Source organism: Diadema antillarum, unplaced genomic scaffold, assembly GCF_040938485.1.
Source record: "Diadema antillarum isolate AM-2024a unplaced genomic scaffold, OU_Dant_1.0 seq00000717_RagTag, whole genome shotgun sequence".
Lineage (NCBI taxonomy): Eukaryota > Metazoa > Echinodermata > Echinoidea > Diadematoida > Diadematidae > Diadema > Diadema antillarum.
This window is the reverse complement of record NW_027271621.1, coordinates 611,155-628,399: the sequence shown is the minus strand read 5'-3', so window position 1 is coordinate 628,399 and position 17,245 is coordinate 611,155. Positions and strand designations below refer to the sequence as shown.

The 17,245-nt window shown below is 41.6% G+C and overlaps 1 protein-coding gene across 1 annotated transcript; it reads left to right on the top strand.

The window, feature by feature from the left end:
- The first annotated feature begins 1 nt into the window (after position 1).
- LOC139737962 (uncharacterized) lies at positions 2-16,987 on the top strand. Its single transcript, XM_071648631.1, has 9 exons — positions 2-63; positions 2,339-2,897; positions 3,552-3,791; positions 4,556-6,204; positions 7,726-7,814; positions 10,300-10,903; positions 11,512-11,796; positions 12,894-12,997; positions 16,342-16,987. Exons 2-9 carry the CDS (start codon positions 2,735-2,737, stop codon positions 16,442-16,444), a joined length of 3,237 nt encoding a protein of 1,078 aa, XP_071504732.1. The 5' UTR covers positions 2-63; positions 2,339-2,734; the 3' UTR covers positions 16,445-16,987.
- Positions 16,988-17,245: the final 258 nt, after the last annotated feature.

Sequence of the window (17,245 nt, the reverse complement as noted above, 5' to 3'; positions counted from 1 at the left end):
AGCTTGGATCGGCGGCCCGAAGTGCCAACAAAACATCGCAAACTAGACCTAGATGGCCACGATGTAAGTGTCGACCTATTTGAAAAATGTTTACTGTGTCTTTCTTAATATGAAAGCTGTTCAAGCTGTAGCCCATGACCTTTTCCATATCAAGTAATTTGACTGTGTGGTGTGGAGTGCAACTGTTAGTGTTGTGTTCTGTTTGGCGCTTACATCCATGGTAGCACTATGCGAGGCCGAAGTGCTCCTCGCTTTCCCTCCCTGCGCGCTGGGCGTTCGCTCCATCCAGCTTCCACTCCACGTTCAGCAGGCAGGGCAGGCAGTTCAGCAGGGTAGGCAGACTGTACTAAAGGGCCTACTGTACTAATCAGTGAGCGGCCAGCGCCAGCGGCTATGACGAGTGTCCGTCATTTCAAAAGTGTAAAAATTAATGATCAGCATGATCATGATCAAGGTGTTCAACTTATGCCTATATGCCCCTGTCACACTTTGCTGGATAGGTTTTCTATATTCATAGAAAAAAAAACACAGAAACAGACAATAATTTGCTCATCTGTTGTTCGAATCGTCATTCCAGCAGTGGACAAAAAGTGTAAATTTAAAGTTTAAGTTTCAGAGGAACATGAAAGGTCTAACTTGTTCTAGTTAATTAATGTTAATAACTCAATGGGGCTGAACAAAATGAACGAAAAAAGCACCTGCACCTGGGCTGGGGCAGTCCAACAACAGCAAGACAAATGCGATATGCATGAGAACAAAATGAACCGCATGCCCAACAAGGGACAAAAAGCACAAAGAACAAATGGGTGACGCATGTTATGAGACGTACATGGAACATCAGATAATCGCACTTTTTAATATGTGTTTACGTTTGATTTGTTGGTACATTATAGGCTATAGCCATTCCATTCGTTCCATCTCTTGCAGCAACAGACTCTACAGGAAGCCTACTGTAGCAGATGGAAACGCATTGAAAATGACAAGTTACAGTACAGATACAGGAGAAAAAAATGCATGCATATCTACAAGTATCTGACAAGGGTCAGATCGCGCTATCCAGTTTTTTTATCAATAAACACCAACTCCAAGATAACATGCACGTCACGTATTGGACATTTCAGAGGCTTTTATGGCTTGAAAAATAGTGTACAAAGTGGATATTTTCGCGTGACTAATTTTTTGCGTGACTAATTTTTTGCGCTCGGCCAGGTAAGAAGAAACAAGACACCAACTACTGAAACATATAGCAAGCAATAATATTCACGCTAGTTTCTGGTTGCTCAAAATGCGTGAAAATTTCAGCACCGCGAAAATTTCCACTCTTACAGTGAATGGCCTTTGATTATGATATTGAACTTCATCATGGTGATTGATTTCTAGGAGAAGATAAAATTATGTAAACAATGGAGAAAATTACTTTGACAATCATATTTAGAAGAGAAAATATGTGCCATTACGTATGGGACCAGAAAAAATGTGTTTTTTCGAGAAAAAAAAATTTCAACCTGAAAACTCTCTGAAAGTATGTTATAATTTCACATTTTGTAACTCAGTGTGGTAAAAGTCACAAAACTCAAGATATTCAGAGGCACAAATACATACTTGTAAGTTTCATGTCATGATGCAAAAAGCTTTTATCACAGGTTCTGATTAAAGACAGACATGATGTGTTACGTATGGGACAGTAATGTATGGGACACTTTGTCCTGCATTCGTTTAGTGTATGGAGAACCATGTTTATGGGTATTTTGCATAATTATTGAAGTAAAATCAGTTGCAATTACTCAAATATTGATCTAGATTGTCGATGAAACAATATTCCCCAAATATTTACCATCATAATCATATCTAACTATATTTTATATTTTTATATTTTTATATCCAACCTGAGCAGTGCATACCCTGGATTTTTATCAGGATAGTTACTACTAAAACATTGAATAATAAAGTGTGTACTTCCATTGATGAAGTGCAGTTTGCCATTCAGTTTCAACAAACAATAACTTGGCTCAAGAAATATTGATCAATTTGAATGGAAATACCAATGTATGCAATACCTGCCGCGTGGAACCCCAGTAGTCAAGTTGATATGATAACTGTCTAGCAATCAGGAGGTTGTTGATTAGAGTCACACCTCAGTATGTATGCCCATGATTTTTTTTTTCATGGCTACTACTGAAACACTTTGTTAATCACTTGCAATTTAAAAAAAAAAAAATGATGCAAGAAACACTAATTACAAGAATCAATACCCACCAGTCAAGATGTACATTGTTCACACCATTTGTATGCATATATTATTTGATAAGTCAATGATATTGTATATTTGTTCTTTCAGGATAACATATTTGACTTCTGCACACTGCTGCCGTTTTCATCATATGCCTTGACATTCTGCTGCATGATAATCAGGAAGAAAGAAGAGCTCGAATCAAGACTATTGCCAAGAGTTCATGAATGGATGGAATGCCATAAAGAATAGGTCATTTTCTTTGCTCAGCATATTACATGGAATCGTTTTGTCCTGTGTTGTCATGTTACACACAAAAACATGGGCTAATGGAGATTATGCAATCAAGAACTCTTTCACTAAGACCATTCATGATGTAGCTGTATGGATCCACAAATCGGGTAAATTTGTGGAAGCTCGCTGAGTTTGAATTTAACTGAATATTACAAGTTTGCTGAGGAAAATGTACATAGAGAGAAGTCGTTGACTAAGAGTACACTCATCATGGACGGATTCTGCAGCAGCCTGCTACGTATCTCCATGGCTCAGATTTGCCAGGAGCTCGGCTGGCACGCCATTCAGTCCACCCCTTGTGAGCTCCTGACTGACATCCTGCAGCGCTACATCCAGCAACTTGCCACAGTCTCTCACCAGTATGCTGAGCAATGTAAGCTTTCCACTGAATGATGTTTGTTTTTGTTCTGTTGTTGTTATTTTTTGCTTTGTTTGTTTTTCAAATCATGAGATGATTTGTGTTTGCTTCAACATATTTTGGCCATATGTGATTTGTGTTTTCATTCTGTTTGTATATTTTGCAAAAATAAAAAGTTCGTGTATGATAATCATCATACACGCGTAAATTGTACATTTGAACCAAGTTAATCTGTGCTCAGATCCATACTATTAGCATATTTTACGTCTACTTCAGATTGTTCTTTTCTAGCCAAAAAACAACAACAAATAAATAGAAAAACAGCTATGACTGGTCATGTATCGTGAAACTTTTGCAATTGTGTTCTAATACTATAGGTACATGTTGCATATTATCATTCTCGGACCATGCTTTTGAGAACCACTAAGATGATTGAACAAGAAAGCAAGAACCTCCAAAAGCCTGGATCAAAGTTATTCAAGCAAGTAGGCCAAGCAGTGTGAGAAGATTGAGGGGAACTTGACAAAAATAAGTGATGGAGAAGTATAAACAAGCAAATAGTACAGGCATATAACAAAAAAAGGGGGATTCAGTGGGATGTAGGTAACATACCAGTTACATGTAAACATTCTTATTCCTTTCCTCCTAAAAATATTTTGATTTGCACAGATGGCAGGACTGAGCCCAACATGGACGACCTTGGTCTGGCCTTCAGACAGATGAATGTCAGCCTCTATGAGCTGGAGAACTACGTCAGGGATGTGGACCCCATCCCGTTCAAGCATGACGTCCCCAAGTTCCCTCTTCCTAAGGGCAATGACCTTCAGCATCCGAAACCTGGGAGCAGGGATGACCGGGAGAGGTTGCAGTACATACCTTCCTACTTGCCACCAATCATTGGGTCCGATGGTAAGTCAGGCCAACTTGGATTCCATTTACTTCCCTTCAATATGTACAAGCCATCATAGCAAAATACACTGGGGCCTTGAATTCCCACGATGTTTGTTGTAGAATCCGAATACAGATCATCGAGAGGAAAAATAATGCTACCTCTTTCTAATCTGGCAGTTCACTAGACCAGTTGAGGACTCACTGATTTTGCTATAAAGAACATATTCTGGCAATAATTGATGTTTTAAGGCATTAATGCATTAAGATATTGTAAGATATCAGAATGAATTCCATTCATAACATAGAGTAGTCAGGGCAAGCTCTTCAACATGACCATAGTTGTTTTTGTTTTGTTTTGTTTTTTTTTTTAGCCTCTTTGAAATCTATTCTCCAGTTTAATATCTAGGCAGGGCATTTTAACTAGTAATCTTTTGTACTCTCTTGTTAATCTTGAATGTATATCCTAGAAGGAATTGAAAGGGAGAGAAATATTTATGTGTTTATTCTTCAGATGGCAAATTTGCTTTCCAAGTCTCGTCTTCATTTAGCAGCTTCATACATCTTCATACTTAGGCTTTCTATCTCACATTCACAGAAATACTGTATTCCAACAAAGTTTCTGAAATAGATGGTCAGCTGCTTGTTGAATCATCATTTCTTATATATGATTTGTGCAGATCTGGACTCTTGAGGTGTAATGTTTTGGTGGAATTATGGGAAGTACTAAGAATGTTCATGTTCATCTCCCTCATAATAAGCCATTGTGTTCACTTCTATGACAGACTTTGGGGAGCCAATTGGTCACCACCGAGATAGTATTCTGTCAACCTCAGGTGCAGCCATGGACACAGACAGCCCCGAGTCCAAGCTTTCTTCCTCAACAGGAGCCAGCCACAACTCACCCAGAGGGGAGAAGAGGGATGCATCCGGCCCACTGTTCAGCGACCAGGCCATGAAGAGACTCCGCCTGGATGGTGATGGCACCCCGCAGGAACTGACAGCAGTCTCCATCAACTTCAGAGGGGAGCTGACCCCCAAAAGGGAAGGCAAGCTACCCATTGCAACCACTCCGCCTCAACGCCTTCAGAAGCTGACCTTACCTGGCTCAGACATTTCAGCCAGCAAGGCCTCAAAGGCCATCACGGAAAAACTCCTTATCAAGTCTGAAGAGACTATTGTAGACAGACTGCAACCAAAGTCCCCCAAGGGTGGCCTTCGGACACCGGCTCCAGACAACAAATCCCCCAAATCCAAAGTGCCAGTGACACCCAAACAAAAAGCACAGACAAAGTCCCCCAAACACATGATGTTTTCTCCAACAGGACCTTCAAAGTACCCTGTGATCAGGCCCAAATCTGCTGGCACACCATCAGCTGGAGACAAACCGGGAGAGTTCTCCTTCCCTCCGCCTCCAAAGAGCCCCAAGGCTTTGTCGAGTTCCTTGAGCAAGAAGCAGGCAGAGAAGCAGCAGGAGTCAGCTGCCAAACAGGAGAAGTCCATCTACGACTTTGAAGAAGACGAGTTTGACAGCAAGCCCTCCAAGGATCCGCAGTCATCGCCCACACCGACAGGACCCTACAAGGAACCCTCTGCATTCCTCATACAGGACGAGCCGTCCAAGCTGCAAACCGCCACTTCTGAGAGCATCAATGCTTCCATCGATGCAGTGCTATCAAGGTCCCGGGAAGAACACAATCAGCCATCACCATCCAGAGAAAAGCCTGCTAAGGTGAAGAAGACTGACAAAGAAAAACGCAAATCAATCAGTAAAGACAAAGCAAAGATAAAGCAAAAATTGAAGACCAAAAAGAGCAAAGAAGATATCCCAAGCTATTACGACACAGTGGGATCCATGGACAAGAAGCATTCAACTCCAAAAATTGTGAAGAGGAAAGACTCTGAAAGCGGCGTCAGGAAGACACCCAAGCTGGTCATAAAAACGAGCCAGAAGGGTTCGAGCGAAGGGGAGCTGAAGGTGATCAAGAAAAAATACAAGAAGATTAGCGAGAAGGACATACAGAAGCAACTGAAGGTGAAGAAGCTGAAGAAGAAGAGCATTGACTACAAGAACAAGTCCAAAGCCACCAAGCAGGGAGTGGGCCCCAGCGCCACAAAGCCAGAGGACGACTCGAGTCCGGAGAAGCGGAAACCCATCGGCAAGCTGAGCCTCATCAAGAGCTCGGGCTCCAAGCTCCAGTTCAAGATCGCCAGGCCGGCCCCAGAGGGGAAGAAGCCGGAGAAGGAGAAGGGGAAGAAGCCAGAGAAGCCGAAGAAGGTGGTGAGCAAGGATAAGGCAAAGCTGAAGATCAAGAAGATCAAGACCAGCTCGAGTGAGGTGGAGTCTTCTGACAAGGAGAAAAAACACAGTGGTAAAGACAAGAAGAAAAGCACGGTGAAAAAGGAGGGGAAGAGCGAAAGCTCAGAGAAAAAGGTAAGTAGTGAAAATATTCCTTCACGAGCTATGTATTTCACAAGCATAATATTTTATGAATGAGGACTTGTGTCATGAATTCATGAAAGGTTAATGTAAGAAGGAACCATAGCAGTTTAATGAAAATGAATACGTATCCTTCTTGAGAAGCAAATCCCTGGGGACGATTGACATTGTATTGTGTTTTGGGAAGCAATATTTCTGCCCATTGTTCATTTTGGTATTGTCAGTAAACATGCCAAATTTGCAAAATGTAACCACTGTCAATGTATATTATGGTGTACAGGATACTTTAGGTTACCACAATTGAATTTCAGTTGTCATTATCAATGGCCAAAATGGATAATTGTTTGTCCAATGTTGTAAGAATTTCAATTTGAATTATCAGGTGGTCATGGTGGAATGTAAAGACAATTAGCCAAATTATTGATCAGGATATTTACAGGATACTGTAAAACCAGAAACTTTTGCGGCATGAAACTTTTGTGAATCACAGCTGGCATTCGATGCATTGTGTAGAAATTCAAGAAAGTACCGTGCTTGCAAAATTTTCTGGTTTTACAGTAAGCATCTTCATTCATTGTTGTGTGACTCTTGTGTTATTTAAGAAGATTTCATGGCTTATGGAAGAGAACACTTTTCGTTTGGTTTGGTAATTTGAGTGTGTGAAACTGTGAACATATACACTACAAAGTAACCAAGACAATAGTTATTATGATAAATGAAATAATTGTAATGATTTGAATAAAGTTAAAGAAAATTTAGTATGCTGAAAAAAATAATGGAGTGAAAGGGGGCCTGAGCTTTTGATCCCAGCAGAATCTTCGTCAGAGGCAAAATGACAAACAGGCAGGGACAGCAATCACATATAAGGACTACACACAAGAACAGTCAGGGGGAGGGCTAGGGACACAGAACAAAGAAAGGAAAAGAGTGAAATAGCAACAGCAAGAGTGGTGGGGGGGGGGGGCTGAGCAGGCTGCAAGCCCTGGTGTACCAAGAAGAGGCAACAAAATGAAAGCAAGAGTCAAAAAATCAGATAAAAACTCTGCAAATCAGAGAAGGTATTGATTTAAATGCCATGGAATAGACATATACATATATCAATTCCATCCTCATCTTTATTGAGTGATGTTTACAATTCATTGGTCAAATCCAAAACTTCTCTGTATTTTGCTCTGCACATTCTTGTGATTTGTACCCACAGTTGATATGCTAACCTGTAAGAACCAACATATTGGAGTATGCTATGATACAAAGATTACTGGAATAATTTTGTTTGTTAACGTGTTAGCAGAAATTGCTTTCTATTTCATATATGCCACAATACGCGTCGGCATTGCGTCACAATTCTAAGTTGTAGGGACTCTTGGTACAATTGGAATATGATTGCGATGCTGTGTTACTTACATTACAGTTAACATTCTCCCTCCCATCAAAATTAAAATTTAAAAGCATAGTCCATGTTGTTACACAGGCTTCTTTTGCACTGCTTCTACATTTTGTTTGATCTATGTGCAGAGCGTGGAAAAGACTGTTTCAACACCGGTAGTCCCAAAGATCACATTCAAGTTGGGGTCTACACCGGCAGGGGGAGATTCTCCACAAATGTGAGTATCAAGATGTGTTAAATGTCAGGGCACTTGCCTTCATACAAGAAGGACAGACATTCAGAGAAAAAGAGTACAAATGGCTGTCAAGCTAATAGGAAACTCATGTGGTTCTTGAATTTTATGTGAGGAAATGGTACTGTTCTATTTTGTTTGTTTAAATTTTTAGTAGAAGAAGCAATCTGTTGAAAGCTTAGTTTTGCTCAAGCTGTCACACTCTGTCGTACAATGATTGAACACAGTTGGGTCCAGAGGCACTTGGATAGAGAGAGAAAAAAAAAGAAGTTTGCTGAAAGTTTTAGACAGTATAGCTTACAGACCAAGGCTGCGTTTATCAACTTTCCCCTGTTTAAACGGCTTTCGATAGCCCTTTCGATAGCCCTTTCGATAGCCCTTTCCATAGCCCTTTCGAAAGCCCTTTCCATAGCCCGTTCGAAAGCCCTGTCCACTCCCTGTACTATTAATGTGCCGCTTGTTTTCGTCGGCTGCATTTATCAACTTTCCCCTGTTTAAACGGCTTTCGATAGCCCTTTCGATAGCCCTTTCGAAAGCCCTTTCCATAGCCCTTTCGAGAGCCCTTTCCAAAGCTCCGACTGCCTGTGCTATTAATGTGCCGCTTGTTTTCTAAGAAGGGACGGCGAAAAGCAATTACCATCATTATCCTTTGAGAGTGACGAGTCATGATACAATGCCACATGAATCAATTGTCTTCCTATCTGTGAGGCAGCTCCAGTTTAGCACATATTTCAAATATTTCTGAGTGGCGGCATGAGACATGGGATCAAAGGGAATGAGACTGTTGTTACTCTATTTCTCAAACCTTGTTGGTGAGAGAAACACCTCCTTGTTCCAAGCATATGCGTGCATTACACACAGCTGTATGTATACACCTGTGTCCACGTACTCGTGTGCACTTTACGTGGCGCGCGTCTTTTTAGAAACCGGAAACGCATGGTTGCGTAACCGCAGTAGGGCGACCTAAAGGGCTTTCAAAACAGCTTTGCGTTTATCAACTTCGAAAGGCTTTTACAAACAGGTTTCTGATAACCTGTTTAGGAAACCTGTTTGGATCGTCACAAATTCGGGGCTTTCGAAAAGGATCTCCTAAAGGGCTTTCAAAACAGCTTTGCGTTTATCAACTCGTGAAAATTCCTTGAAAGCTGTTTGGATAACCTGTTTCTGCCGAGAAAGGAGAGTTGATAAACGCACCCTTTCGTAAAAGGCTTTCCTAAAGGGCTTTCAAAACAGCTTTGCGTTTATCAACTCGTAAAAATTCCTTGAAAGCTGTTTGGATAACCTGTTTCTGCCGAGAAAAGGAGTTGATAAACGCAGCCCAATATCTACAGAAATGAAAGGAAATTATGGACAATGATATAGATGAAGTGTGCCCCACACATCATACATATTCGATGAACTTTATTGTAACCTACTAAACACAAGTGGAAAAGAAATGTGTCAGATTACAAAAATGAGGAAAATGGTTTTAAGAGACTGAGGGTCTATAGCAGCACTTAGTTTCTGGACACTGTGTATATTTGCAGCTTTCTTTTCTTTCTTTTATGGTTGCAATTATGGGTTCATATGTTAAGAAACCGTAGAGTCATACATATGTTTGATGAAGGTCTAGCAAAGATGGGTTCTACTTTGCATGCCTTGCAAGCATAATAGTTTCCCAGATCCTGTAAAACAAGGAATATTTGCATACATTTTAATTCAGCGAATTTTGCAAGGGTCAAGATTCGCAAAATTAAAATGTTCATGAAAGTTCTTGTCTACACTATGTACATTGAATGCAATTGACAATTCACAGACATTCCATGCAGCGAAAATATCTTCCTTTACAGTACATTGTATAATATTAAATGGGTTAGTCAAATACCGGTTAGTGATTAGCTGAACACAGTCACGTGATGGAGGCACATTGGTTATGTTTGCCCATGGGCGGAACATTTTTGTTATGTTCTCCCATGGGAAAACATTTTCACGTAACAAATGACAAACGATTGAACGATCATATTTTTCTCGCAATCGATAGGATGAATTTGCCTATTCCACACAATGTGAAAAAGCAGATTTGACTAACCCATGTGATATAACAGATGATGACTTTTGTTGTCAGGAACATGTACCAAACGTTCCACCCTCAGGGTTTGAAATGCTATTTCGGGAGGCTATAAGTCCCGAGACTTCACCTCCCTCAATGGCATTTCAAACCCTTCGGGTAGAACATTCGGTATGTTCCCTCCCCTGCCAGTCATCATCTATACAATATGAAGATCAGAGTTAGCATGAATTGTGTGTTATCATCATCTCCTTTATTGAACTCATGAAACTATTAATGTAAACCAACAACAGCATTTGAGGACAGTAAATGCTGGCCAAGTTTGACAAATAGCGCTATGAATGGAGCTCTAGCCAGAGCAACATTTGCAAAGAGATATTCAAAGTTTGTTTTTGTTTATATACCCTTTTCCTATGCTAATAGTGTCATAAAGGTGCCCCCTGCCTCACCACCACCACCCACTGTTCCCAAAATCTCCATTGCTGTGCCAACCAAGAAGAGCAAGGACTCCTCCAAGTCATCCAAGTCTCCCGCGTCTCAAAAGACTGTTGCCAAGGGGGCAAAGGGAGAGGGCAAGGCAAAGGCCGAGCCCAAGTCCAAGTCCGATTCCCGCAAGAGCGAGCCCAAACCCAAGGCAGAGGCTAAGCCGAAGGCATCCAAGAAGAAAGAAAAGGATTCAGATCGGGAGAAGGAGAGTGACAAAGAGAAGGAGAAACCAAAGGAAAAGGGGAAGGAGAAAGCTAGAGAGAAAGAGAAGCCAAGCAAAGCAAAGGAAGAGCCCATGTCGAAGGTGGAGATATCACCGTATGACTTTGATGCCCCATCCCCACCTCCTACCACTCCCAAAGGCAAGAAGGAGTCAACGCACGCCAAGAAGGAGCCGCCGCCCGGAGTGTTTGCACCTTCCAAGCCTCCTCCCTCATCGCCTGCTACCTCCAAACCCAGCACCACTGGATCAAAGTCTTCATCCAAGTCGGCTGCTACCCCAAAAACCAGCTCTCCAGCTCCTCAAAAATCAAAGCAAAAGGTAAGAATATGTTGTGTCACCTGCCTGAGAAGCTGTCTCCAATTTTTGTTTGGAAATGTCAACTATTCAATTATTGGTACTATGTTTGAATTTACAGTATCAATGCAATGTTGTAGCCACAGAAGTTGAAATTTTCAGTTTGTGGCCAAAGTTCGTTTTTCAACTGGAGTGTACTAATTTCTTTTTTCCATGCAGATACTTGTGGTGGCTTTCCCAAGACTAAACTGCTTTTCTCACGTGAACATTTATATGCTCTTTCTGTTAATACAAAATGCTAGTGTAAAATAAATTGTTACATTGTCACAATGACTAATTTGGTAATGTTCACTTAAATATGATAGGTCAAAAGCTAAGTTGGTAGGCAGTTGGTTTTACAAATCAGTTAAAGTTGCCAATTTGTGTATACATGTATTGGCAAACAGAGCTGCGGCCAACTGCGATAGCAACAAGACAGGATTCAAAGAAATGACTCAAGTGGTAGATTATGTGTATCAGATGATGCATATGAACTTCACTATCTCTGGAGCAGTGTTCAGACAACCATATTCACATATTGCAGAGGTCCATCATAACCGGTAGTTTTGCCCCATTGCATTCTGTCAATACAGACAAGTGTTCCTACTCCACCTCCGACGAAGGCTGCCCTCAAGGCTCTGCCTCCTTCCGCCAGCAAGGGGAGCAGGGCAAGTAAGCAGAAGGAGAAGGAGAAGGAAAAGGAGAAGGAGAGAGAGAAGGAAAGAGAGAGAGAGAGGGAGAGGGAAAGAGAAAGGGAGAAGGAGAAAGAGCGAGAGAAGGAGAAGGAAAAAGAGAAGGCAGCGCTTTCAGCCAAGGCTTCTAAGGCCCAGCCGGAAGGACCTTGTACACTTATCATGGAGACTGCTGGGACTGTGATTGTGAGTATCAGTGAAACATATGTAATGAAGTGCTGCTTATCAAAATCCACTTCAGAGCCTACTTCTACTGTATATGCTGTTATTTTCGCGAATTTTGCAAATCACTGGTGGACCGCAAATGTAACACACTATACACGAAAATGTCACCATGTACTAGGGTATAGTGGACTAAAAATAGCTGCAGTGTCAATATGCGAAAACAACATCTTGTGAAAATGTCCATAACCTCTTCATTCGCAAAAACATCTGTACGCGAAAAAAATAACAGCTTATACAATACTCTTTTGTGATTGTTGCAAAATCACCAAACATGTTAAAGAAGGTAGCACTTTGAAATTTCAGAGTTTTCCTGTCAAAAGGTAGACATGAGTGTCACTTAATGCATGGCTCGACACTAACTTTTTTGTTTGGTGGCCCGATGGGGCCACCAAAATCCTAAATTTCAAATTTTTGGTGGCCCGAGAGAAAAATTTGGTGTCCCAAAAAAGGAAACAATAAAAGAATTAAAGTCCTTTTTAATGAGTCAAATATTTAAGTTTTATGATTGTAAGAATTAGACAAGTTGGACATATCTACTCCTAAATAAACTTCAACAAACTTGCAACACTCACTCTCGGGCACTCATTCAGTCCTTTTCATCCATCCTTTAAACAAATTTAACTGCTAATTTCCGGCGCAAAAAGTTACGAATTTATTGACATACTTTTCAAAAAAATTTGGTGGCCCGACGCGGGCCACCAAATTTGCCCTTTTTTGAAATTTGGTGGCCCGACTTTCATTTTTGGTGGCCCCGGGCCACCAGGCCACCGTTAGTGTCGAGCCCTACTTAATGGCATGTATAGATATTATTTGCATTAGGTTGGCTCTGTACCTGATTCTGCATGTTTTGTTTTTAAGCAGACCGGTTGTTAGCAGAAAGTGTCATGATACTTTATGTTGTCATCTTGTATACTTGTTGGATGATTTAGTATTCAGAATAGGTGCTGGACAGTTTTGTTTTGTTTTGTTTTGTTTTTTTGTTTGTTTTTTTTTTTGTTCTTATTGCCAAGTGCCATAGCATTTCTAAAATGCTCGCTTTGGCTCTGATTTTGTTCTAGAATGAACACGGTGAGCAGATCTGGTACTGTCCGGCCTGCCGTAACCCTGACGACGGAATCTTGGCCATGGTGGGCTGTGATATGTGTGATGACTGGTATCACTGGTGAGTAACCTCTCTGAGAAGGGCTGGGGAACACTATCTCTCCCACATAGCAGCTCGTTTGCCTTCAAGGGGAATGAAACCCAAATATACATTTGGATTGAATGAATATACCAATATCAGTAAAAACACGTAAGCAAAGTTTGAGGAAAATCAGACAATCTGTTGAAAAGTGATGAATTATAAAGTTTTGATGCAGCCATCGCTGGATGAGAAGACAGCAACACTTTTGTGATGTCAGGTTTGGAAAACAATATACAGAAAATACAAAGGGAATTCCTCAAAATGTTACTTTTCAAGCATAATGAAAGAGCGCTTGACTTTTGCAATACTCGTACCTCTTTCAGACATGGGGGGGGAGGTGAATATTACCCTTAACATATGTCAGGAACAAGTTGAGGGAACATACACTTTTCATAGAAATTGAAATTTTGTGGAATTCTCTATATATTTTCTTTTGGTCTTTTGTTTTCCATTGAAAAGTGATGATTTTTTAGCTCACCTGAGCCAAAGGCTCAAGTGAGCTATTGCGATCGCCCTTCGTCCGGCGTCCGTCGTGCGTCGTGCGTCGTGCGTCGCGTCGTCCGTCGTCCGTCGTCCGTCGTCCGTCGTCCGTCGTCCGTCGTGCGTCGTCCGTCGTGCGTCGTGCGTAAACTTTTTACATTTTCATCTTCTTCTTGAAAACCCCATGACCGATTTTCATCAAACTTGGCAGGTAGCATCCCTAGGGGGTTAGGAACTCAATTTGTTAAAATGGGCACCATGCCCCACCCAGGGGGCCCCCAGGGGGGCCCAAACCCCCCAAAATTAAGGAATCTGTAAAAATCTTCTTCTCTAGAACCAGAAGTGATAGAGCGAAGTTAATACTATGAGTTAGTACATTGATGACTGTAGTTTCAAGTTTGTTCATGGCAGAATCAGGGGTGCCCCCCTTGGGACCCAGGGGAGGGGGGTGGGGAAGGGTTCTAATGGGGCCTAAATTGTACATTTTCATCTTCTTCTTGAGAACTCCATGACCCATTTTCACCAAACTTGGCAGGTAGCATCCCTAGGGGGTTAGGAACTCCATTTATTAAAATGGGCACCATGACCCACCCAGGGGGCCCCCAGGGGGCCCAAACCCCCCCCCCCCCCCCCCCCCCCAAATTAAGGAATCCGCAAAAAGCTTCTTCTCTAGAACCAGAAGTGATAGAGCTAGGTTAATACTATGAGTTAGCACATTGATGACTGTAGTTTCAAGTTTGTTCATGGCAGAATCAGGGGTGCCCCCCTTGGGACCCGGGGGGGGGGGGGGGGGGGGGGGGGGGGGGGGGGGTGAGGAGGGGTCCTAATGGGGCCTAAATTGTACATTTTTATCTTCTTCTTGAGAACCCCATGACCCATTTTCACCAAACTTGGCAGGTAGCATTCCTAGGGGGTTAGGATCTCAATTTGTTAAAATGGGCACCATGCCCCGCCCAGGGGGCCCCCAGGGGGCCCAAACCCCCCAAATGAAGGAATCTTTAAAAATCTTCTCTAGAATCAGAAGTTATAGAGCTGAGATAATACTATGAGTGAGTACATTAATGACTGTAGTTTCAAGTTTGTTCATAGGAGATCCAGGGGTGCCCCTCTTGGGGGTAGGGGGAGGGGGGTGGTTGGAAGGGTCCAAATGGGGGCCTGAATTGTACATTTTCATCTTCTTCCTGAAAACCTCATGATGGATTTTTGTCAAACTTGGCAGGTAGCATCCCTAGGTGGTCAGGATCTCAATTTATCAAACTGGGCACCATGCCCCACCCAGAGGGCCCCAGGGGGCCCCAATTCCCCCAAATTAAGGAATCTTGAAAAAATTGGGCCCTTATTGTACATTTTCATCTTCCACTTGAGAATGCCTCGTCAAATTTTGGTAGAGCTGTGAATAATTTAGATTAGTGACTGCGTGAAAGGTGAACTTGCGATACTCAGGTGAGCGCTAGACCCGCGGGTCTCTTGTTTTTTTGAAGTTATGGTGCAGCCATTGCTGGATGACAAGACTACAACACTTTGTGATGTCACATGTTCTTCTTGTTCCTCCTTGTCTTGTTATTTTTTATTTCTCCTTCCATTTTGCATTTATGTGCTATTTAAAGTGTCCATGATCTACTTCAGGGAATATGTGACCCGCTACAACAAAAAGGTCCTAAAGTCGCGCATGGTCAAAGCCGTGAAAATCGAGTTTGAGGTCAGGCATTAAAATTGGTCAAAACTTACGATTTTCTGATTTTGATATATTATTGGAGTCTAACATGTCTTCTATCATCTGTCGAAATTTTGAAGCAAAATGATCAAAGGAAAGATAAAAAACAGCGTTTTTCTGAGCCATGTTTTTGGGCATTTCAACGAAGCAGAAACTGGTTCGAAAATTTGGATAGAGCGCCACAGATAGGTTCCGCCCCTAACAACGACCAGAGTGATCTCATTGGTCAGTTTGCTGCTTGCTGCTAACCGAAGCGTGAAGCTCGCACACTTCGCGGGGTGCGCTATGCTCAGCCGCTTCTCACATCCTGGTCACTGATTGGTTAGTGAGGAGACCGCCGACGCTGATGTGCTTGAATGAACTCTACGGGGGTTGCTAGGGCTTACCTTCTATTGTCCAGAGGTGAAAACTGACTTGCGTGTCCCTTGATCGCAATTGCGTCGAAAGGAAGACTTTTAGGGCACTTTTCTCAAAACAGTGATATTCCAGACGTCTCGACATGCTCTCTTTCAAACATCGATATCTCCGCAGCCGATTATTTTTATAAAATGTGTTATGTATCAATTTAAAGCAGAAAGATTAGGGGATTATATCATGCAATTTTCAAATAATCGACCTCGCCCGACTTTAGGATCATTTTGTTGTAGCGGGTCACAAACATAGTCCTCATAGTTTGCTTCATCAAATACAATGCATCATTAGATACTTTTTTCTTTCAGTCTAGATTTAGATGAGTAGTCGTGCATCCCAGCCATTGGGTAATTTATTTACTGTATACGCCACATATTTTGCAAAGTCTAATGTTTTTGCAAATCAGGACTTCCCAACAATTTCGCAAAAGGTTAAATTTGCCATCTTGGAGTACAGTTATGAACAGAGAAATGTACGCATGCGCATCACATTCATGTTAGGATCACAGTTGATATTTATGTGCGTTTAGAAATTCCTGAATGGCACCGTGAAAATAAAAACCTGGCGAAATAAATGGTGTATGAAGTATTAGTTTTCTGGGCTTTGATATCAATTTCACCTTATTTTTCAAGATGAGAATTTTATTTGTGTAGTTCTAATTATGTTTTGAGTGTATCAAGCCACTTGAAGCTGATTCATCTTTCATATCTACACACAGGAAATGTATTGGACTGGAGAGTGAGCCGACTGAAGATGAGTGGTTCTGCCCCAGATGTTTGCTGAAATCAAAAAACAAGAAGAAAAGAGGGAGGAAGCGGTGACAGTCCCCATGTATACTTTGCTGCATTTTAAACGTCTTAGTGTTTGAGTGCTCTCCTAAGGTGACTCGAACCATACCGTTCCTGCGCCAGAGGAACGCTCGAACGCTTCTAACGTGTGCCGTACCCAGCCGAATAGGGCCAAAAGTGGACCATCTCCTGATGTGCTCCAAAAGCATACCAAAAGTTTGCATGTGAAGAATGCACATACACACACATACATCATAATGCAAATACTTCATTCTCTTTGTTCGGGACATCTATTGCCAGTAGCTTTAAGCACACCAGGTGAATGACCCTGTTGCTACAAAATCTGTGACCCCACTAAAAATAACTCACGGAGGTATGCTTTCTCCACGGAGCGCTAGAACACTCTAAATCTGGCACACTTCAGTACGGTTTGCTTAGGTTCGCTTTTTAAGCACTCAAATGCACTCTTAGAGTCTGAGGTTATGGAGTCTCAGCTTAAGAAATCAGTGACAATATAATAGGAAAGACATCAATTGGTAACAGCTAGAGGAGATATTGACAAATGTTTATGTATTACAAAACAGAGATGCATAGTGTCACCAAAAAATGACAATGCTTTCATGTGACTGTAACATTGCTTCTCTTTGTATGCTATACAGTCCAACTTCTCTTATCCGACCTACCTTTATCCGGATCTCTCTATTATCGGGATGCGATCTCTTCGTGATTTTTTTTTTTTTTTTGTTCAATCCGATAATTATGGGAAAAAGGGAATTTCAAACTCAAACACAAACTCACGTGAATTACATATTATTCACAACATAATTAACATAC